The sequence below is a fragment of the Patiria miniata genome, unplaced genomic scaffold, assembly GCF_015706575.1.
Source record: "Patiria miniata isolate m_02_andy unplaced genomic scaffold, ASM1570657v1 HiC_scaffold_21, whole genome shotgun sequence".
Lineage (NCBI taxonomy): Eukaryota > Metazoa > Echinodermata > Asteroidea > Valvatida > Asterinidae > Patiria > Patiria miniata.
The window spans coordinates 2,740,761-2,748,904 of NW_024037060.1; the positions used below are offsets into that span (position 1 = coordinate 2,740,761).

Sequence of the window (8,144 nt, forward strand, 5' to 3'; positions counted from 1 at the left end):
GAAACTACCGGTCTTGTTCACGCGTGACTTCTGCCGGAAAATACAGTCTATTCTCGGTCGCATGCATAATACATACGACGACAGAGCTACCATGGAGTTGCGTTAAGTCTGGTAGCATCTTGTATGTTACTGCATGGCGGAAATTTGGTAAGGGGCTGATATGCAATGTGTAGGATGCGCGCTGCATTAGGCAAAACCATAGATAATTAGGAGAGGGACCGGTCACGTGAGAGGGTTTAACCAATAAAAGGGAAAAAAGAGTCCGATTTTCATACGCGTCTGATTTCCATATGACACCGGTACCCATTCAGAGGACTGTCAATTATCGACGTGCGCGCGCATGACACAACCATAGATATAGAATAAAAAACTTATTCTATATATAATTATGGACACAACCCCTCAAGAATCAAGATTCCAAAGACGCTGTGATTGCGGTTCGTGGACAACAGCTCGTTCCCATGGTGCTGAGCAGTACGCTTCCACCACATAAAAGGCAATCAATAGAGGGCAGCACCCCGTACATTATTCAGTTCGGATTGCGTGTCCTGAAAGCTTTCAACAGGCAATTTCTTCAGAAATGTTCATATAAATATTCAGAAATGTTGCCTTCCGTAACCCATTTCCTCCCTAGACATTATGATACATCACCACAGAGCACAACGCAAACCTTGCAGGAGATCTTTGGCAATTGTGCGGAAAACGCTTTGTTTTAAAATATGATTACCTTTCTTGGAAAATAGATAATACTTGAAAGAAATACGTTAATAGAAGACTTGTTTGGCTGACTTCAGTCGTTTTCATATACATGTGCCTAAATTATACGCAATATTTTACAAGAAAGGTTTCTTGTTAGACTATAAACTAATGACACTTTATAGACCTAAATTGGCTTAATTGAATAATATTGTAAAGTTTATCACGCACACAAACCATGCACAAACTTAATGTGGCCTGACGTACCAATCTTAAGATCTTCAGAGGCAACTATATTCTAGTTCCATAGTTCACAATTAGAAGCCATGTTGTTATACAGAGAACAGAGGCGCAATTTCCACATCCCCCTTACAATTTCAACAATGTTTTCATTAATTTAGGCGTAAGCAAAGAACATATTAATGAAAATGTGTACAATTTTAATAGCGGTAAACATGTCGAATAGATTGAACCGGTCGTTACAACGCTCGACTGGTTACCTCTATGAAGTGTTCTCTATTGTCATATCATATATTACCGACAAATCATGGCTGCTTGTGCATTATAAAGACTGCCCCTTGAAATGTTTCCACAGTAAATAACTTTTTTTTAATAATAGCATGAAGATTCCTTTGCTGGGAATTATTTATGATTCTGAGTTGATTCTTTGTCATCAGCACTTACGGAAATAAGTTCTATCAGAGCTTTCGGTATTCATCCAGCTGCATTTTTCAATGTGGCTTTTTTGAAGAATCGTATCATAGAAAGAAAAAATTCCTTAGAAAAAAATTAATTGAGAACCTGCTTACAAATTCTAAGTAAGTATGTTCAGAATGAACAAACCAAAAGATCATCAAAAACTTAACTGCATAAAAATCCACACATTGCATTTGCATTTAGTATCGAAAGTTTTTTAGTTAATAAGTGAAGTAGCTAGTTTTATATCCTTTATACAGCTTTTTTTTTTTAATGTAGCAAGTCAAACAACATTTTTGTCTGAGTATGCTAAATCGGTTTTGCAAAAGAAATTAACATGAGATGATAAAGTGTTTCACAACCCTTGACAGGATTTTTGTTCTGTGTGATTTGGACCTGTTTTAAAAGTTACGCCAAATATTGTAATCAAAATCTGTTTTGTTCATTTTTCAGATCAGGTATCTTAAGAAAAGCATTCACACACCTTCTTGGTATGTGAATGCCTTTTATTAAATACAAGATAATTTGAAAAGTGGTTCAACCTGGAATGAGATAAGATAAAGACCAATATGTAGAGTATTTACTATACCTTTAAACTCTATAGATACGTTTTTTTAAATTTATATTTATGGATTGACTGCTACAGTTTCATTGAAAAAAGCTGTAGATTTGCAATACACATTTCTCTTGACAACTGTATTTCAGAAATGGGAACTTTACAAAATAGTAGAGGGCAGCAGTATTTCAGTATTCAGTTCGCACCGCGTTGCGATTCTTTTCAAGCACTTTCTTTTTTTGCCCATTAATGCATGATCTTACTCTTCCTCAGGTTTGCATTTCTTTGGGATGAGACACGTGATGCCAATAATGATGACAGCGAAGACGGCGTATCCACTGAAGATACCAGCTAGCTGACCCGAAGACCAGTACGAGAGGAGCGGAGGTGCTGTAAGATCGATAAAGGAATAACGAGACAGATGCATCAAAGCAATAATTGTGGCCAAATTCAACTGGAACTACGTACCCTCTAAATGACTGCTCCGTTGTAATAAACACTAACGCTCACGCCATATCAACTTTCTGTTTTATTGGCTCATTAATTAGAAAGCAACCAAAAGCAAGGTTTAATAGTTAACATCATAACATAAGCTGTATACAAGTTGCAACGAAAAGAATCTCAGTTTGGGTGGACTGAGATCTGTCAAATAGCAATAAACAAAAGAATCTAAAAAAACCCAAATATAATATAATATAGTATAAATAGCCACACAAAATTCCCCTCTCAATGGAACGAATATTTTTTGTTACCGCATAGTACGCTGTTCTCGTCCTCCTTGTTAAGGCATTCAGAGAACCCATCGCAGAGGGCGGTCTCGTAAACGCATTGAAAACCAAAGCCCGTATCACACTGAACATCAGAGGGGCAATTAGCTGAAAATTAGCGGATCAGACAGGAGGTAAGGCAAGCGGTGTCAACATGTGTACCGGTCTAAAATCCTTGTAGCGTATCAAACTAGCCCTTAAAAAACTTTGGAATTTAACTTGCAGCTTGTTATCAGATCTAGCTGTAAAATGTTGTAAAAAACATGTACATTCAACCGACTAGTATCAATATCTTCTTCCTGTTGTAAAAACAATGGGTATTTTTGACCCGACATTCTTCTGGGTCAAAATGAGGGGTTTTTGGTGTCCAAATGACACTTTCCAGGTTAAATGGCCCGGAAAAGGGACTTCAAGAAGTTTCACGAATCAGGTAAAATCTGATATGGCTCTTCCAGTGGGATCTGATTTGGGGGCTTTTGTCCGCCTTGCTCTGCAAGTCGTCAACGCTTTCAAGTGGAATATTGCTTTTAAAGAAAACACGAGGGCACATTTGGCTATTCATGGTCAGGTATGGAACGTCTTTTAAAATTAGATACTTACTGCATAACCAGGAGGTTTCGTCCGCAGTATTCATGCAATCACGCTTAGAATTGCAAATGGCAGAAGACGGCAAACACTCAAAGTCGCCCGTGAAATTGTAGCAATAAAACTTAGAGGGACAATCTGAGTTGAATAAAAAAGAAATGACTTCAACCCTTCGGTTTAATAGGCACAGCGATATTCATGACGAAAAAGAAAAATGCTCGAGTTCAAAGACTGCTTTCTGGTAATATTCTTACAATAACAGACTAACCTGAAGTGGCATCCATCAATATTGGGACAAAATAAATATATAAGCGTAAATCCAGACATTAATTTGAATGATATATGATTTTAATCGCTACTCTCCAAATTCCAAAGAGTGACAATTCACTCCATTCGAGTGAAGATTCACTCCCACAGTCGGAAACTAGGGACTGGACGTTTTAGAGTGAAATTTCTTCAATCGTAAAGATCGAGTTTTCACTCGAGCTTCGACTGAAGTGGTTATTTTTCAGACTATTTCAATTGAAAAATTAATGAGAGTGATTTTCACTCTAAAACGTCTAGTCCCTAATTTCACTCTTGGGAATTTAGAGAGTACATCTCACTATACATTTGGGAAAGTAATGGACCATACAACTTAGGCTATATGGTAACCGCCAAAGTAACCCCATAAAATAATAGAATTGATTTACCTTTGCTGCACAATGCAGTGTCTTCGTCTTCATCAAATTTGCAGTTTTGCCAGCCGTTGCAAACATTATACTGTTCCGTGCACTGATATTGTCCCCATGTATTCAGGCAATGAAGGCCATCGCAGTCTAAAACAGACGACATATGAAACACAAGAACATCAGGTGTCACTGTGATTACCTTTAGCATTTTCATCGCATGGCCGATGAAATTTCCTTGCTTTTTGCTGTTATATTTGCATATGTGTATGGATCACCGTTATCTCCTGTCACCACTGTCGACATCGTTTTAATCAACATTATCCGCATGTATTGGAGTATGCAAACCTTTCTAAATCTTCCTTTCTTTTTTCACTCCTCCACGTTTGTTGGTAGAGTAGTTCGCACATGCTTTGTGCATTGGTAAACGTTTCCACAATCTATCCTGGAAATTGTATGCGATGACTCCTTACAATATCAAAAGTAGGGGGAACTTGGACTAACGTTGATTCCATTAATTTAGTTGTTGGTAGAGTAGAGTAGTTCGCACATACTATATTTTATATAATATGGCGTTTCTAAGCTAGAGGTGCTACATTGGTAATCTTCACAGAAGTAAAGTATGGAAGAAATCTTCACACAAGGGGATATTCTGGGGAAGATGTTCAGGGTATTGCAACCAAATACAATGAGCTATGTTTTAGGTAAACTTGCCCGCAATCTTTCCTGGATATATTTTATGAGATCGCTCCTTACAAATACTAAAAGGAGCTCCTTGAAAACTTGCCCGGGTTAATTTACCCAAGCATGGGTGAAAACTGCAACTACCCAAAATTGGGTTGTCCTTTACCCAATTATTTGGGTTAGAATTTCTGGTAAATTCAACCAAAACTTGTGGTCATACCAGACTAAATTTAATTTGGTCTTAACTTATGTTGAATTTACCAGAAATTCTAACCCAAATAATTGGGTAAAGGACAACCCAATTTTGGGTAGTTGCAGTTTTCACCCTTGCTTGGGTAAAATTAACCCATACAGGCAATTTTTCAGCGGGGGGTTTGGACTTTTCAACGTTGATTCGATGAATTCCGTTTCGGTATACTCACCGCAACGCGCATCGGTCTCATCTTCTCCATTTATGCAATCAGTCACCCCGTCACACATGGACAGCACAGGAACGCATGAGTCTGTGGTGCCGTCGTTCAAGACACATTTGACGCCAGAATGACAAACCAAAGCTGAAATAATAATAGTCAAGAAAACTATTGAGGGCACTGTGTCACCTAAACTCATGATAGGCCGAGTCTGAATTGGTTGGCTATGGCTTGTTTGGACTTACTGCAGTTTTTCTCGTCGCTGCCATCACGACAATCGACGATGCCGTCACATTGCTGGGATTTCCGATAGCACGCCTTACCGTCGTTGCACTTGTAGTAATACAGGTAATCACAGACAACTGCCAAGAAGCAGAAAAAATGTAAAATGTTACCTTGGCTGTCACAGTTTTGTAGGTCTGAGGTTAGCAAGGTAGTTGCTCGAATGGGCCAGGCGGGAACAATATATAATGTAGCCATCTCGTGAGAATAAAAAAAAAAGACATGTTATTAAAAAGAACTTTGAAAAAGATCGTCTTAAAATACGTTTTTTTGAGATAAGACCACTGTGGGGCATATTCAATTGAGGGCGCTATTTTTGTTTCCGACAGTTTTAAGGTCATAAGGTGTATGGTTTTGAAGACTGCGTGACCCATCTCACACTCTTTTAGGAAAGTTTAATTAGGGAAGCACAAAGACTTCTGGGTCTAACATGAGCTCGTGAAGTGTCGTCCCTGTCCGAAAGAGGGCTGCAAAGAAATAAACCCCTCACCATAGATTTGATAGGGCAGTGGTTACGTGCGATCGCGAATGAACGAAGTGACAGAATAAGTGAGATTTGATACCCTCTGATGTAGCATCAATGACCATCGCTGCTCCTAGTCCTTTGATCCGTCCATCCGTCTCAAACCTTATCGTAAGGAGACGTCCCATATTTTGAAACTGGAAATACTCATTGCGGTCGTTTTTACCGCATACGCCGTCGTTGTATGAACTGCCATCAGCCCAGCTGGAGTTATAGAAAGTTAGGCAGTCCGAACCGGTCACAAAGGCTGTCGATTGAACTCGGGCGTAGAACATATAGTCCGGGTCGGTGCGAAGGGTCACGGTGCAGTCCATCGGTTTGCCGTTGAGGTCGTCCCGGTTGGTGTGAAGCCAGATGGCCGTATCCGGACGAACCACTGTGTCTAATGTACAGTTGTCAGACATGAAGAAGTTAGCTGTGGTGTTTGGAATAAAAGAAAACATCAAAAATCATGATGCGAGAATAAATTTGGATCCATTTTTAAGGAAGTTAATACTGAGGTGCCGAGTATACTATACACTCTAAAAACAACTTAGTCAAAATATTGACTGGTTTTCCTAGTTATTGAAAATTGACTAGCAATTTAGTAAAACATGCAAAGTTTCATATACTGTGACTAGAAAAAGTAGTTGGGTTCGACTCGAAATTCAGTTATTGGCATAACTATTTTTCCCAAGTCAATAATACTGACTGGAAAAATCTAGTCAGATTGACTGATTTTCAGTTGCACCCAGCTGACCCTGAATGGCTAGTCATATTTAACTGGTTTCTAGTCAAATCTGACTAATGCTTTTTTAGAGTGTAGAGTTTTGTGAGGTTTTACTTCATGTCAATGTAAACATGTCGTCACCGTTTCTGACGAAGTGACGAGTTCGTCTAAAGCTGGTACGTATAATTTAATGCAACAAAAAAACCCAGATTTTTAATGTTGTCGGGAATCGGCCATCAAGATTTCAATCAAAAACATCGTAATTGTTAAAGTTTTTTTTTTTTTAACTGTACACGAATAGCAAAGTAGATGCTAAGAGATTTAAAAGATATATATACAGTACCTTCCACCTCAATCGGCGTAATGTCAAACGTGAATCCTCGATAACGCAAGTCACCAGAAATGACGGTTGTAAAACGTATCAGAATTGCCGGCCCAGTCGTCAGGAAGCTAGCTTTACCGTAGAAATAGCCACATCGGTGAAGGTTTAGACTAGCCTCGCTAGTCGCGCCGTCGTATAGCGTCAGACAATCATTATTATTCAACCGGACGAAGTTCCCGCCCCCTCCGACATGGAAAAGCGCCGGGTTGCGATAGGTGAGTACCAGTGAGCAGTTGACGCCCCGGTCGTAATCTTCGTCAGACTGGGACTTGACAACCACGGAGGAGCCGTAAGACACGATGTCAGTCAGGTCAATGGGATCGTCCTGGCTATATACGCAGGCGCCTTTGTCGTACATGAAATACGTAACTGTAGGAGAGAAAGGGTTGTTACCACATGAACATTTGTCTGGTGCTTCAATTTTGACATGAGTGTTCAAAAAGAAGTTCATTATTCTCGACATGCACTATAGATATACATAACAAGTCGTGGATTTGGCGGGGATTGGAGTTGTATGAAGTCTAACAAACCAACCCCCACGAAAAAATATACAACATAATGACTAATGTCTTAAAATACTATGAATATCTCAATGAAAGCCCTGCTTGAAAATCCAGTCACTGTATTTATTTTTGGAAGATTTGTTTTCTCGATAATCAGGCCATGACAATTACTATATACTACCAGGTACTCACATTTATAAATACAAATTAAATAAGGCGTCCTCGAAAAAAGAAAATGGTAAAACGTTTTTTTCCTGATTGTGATCAAATATCCTAAAATCAGAAAAAAATAAGTTTAAGTAGTTTTCAATAATGTTGCTCCCCCACCAGTGCCCGCTTTTCCAAACATTTGTTTGGGCACGAAAATGTTTTGACTTACAATTGTGCTACTCCTATTCCTGCGTAAAAGTCCGGATACTAATGCCACCCTCAAATAAAAGAACCTCACCTTTAGAACACTCTGACAATCCAGTCGTCATCAGCAAGACAAGACTGCAAAAGATTCTGATACCCGTCATGACTTTCTCCTTGATTGAAACAGTCCACACGATTGCCGTATATGATTGTCACCACTCCTATCGAATGCTGTCAACTGAACTACATGCATATAACCCAAACCTTTACCTCGGTGATTATGTTGATGTCTAACTCTAATTATAGCGGGTCATCAATGCAATGATCAA

General features: G+C 39.1%; 1 protein-coding gene across 1 annotated transcript; it reads right to left on the bottom strand.

The window, feature by feature from the left end:
- Window positions 1-818: 818 nt before the first annotated feature.
- Window positions 819-8,084, bottom strand: LOC119729555 (suppressor of tumorigenicity 14 protein homolog). Its single transcript, XM_038202162.1, has 9 exons — window positions 7,910-8,084; window positions 6,920-7,327; window positions 5,908-6,282; window positions 5,308-5,424; window positions 5,075-5,206; window positions 3,993-4,118; window positions 3,316-3,438; window positions 2,701-2,823; window positions 819-2,338 (listed from the first exon to the last, which is right to left on the bottom strand). The coding sequence occupies exons 1-9, from the start codon at window positions 7,977-7,979 to the stop codon at window positions 2,208-2,210; spliced, it is 1,605 nt and encodes a 534-aa protein (XP_038058090.1). The 5' UTR covers window positions 7,980-8,084; the 3' UTR covers window positions 819-2,207.
- Window positions 8,085-8,144: the final 60 nt, after the last annotated feature.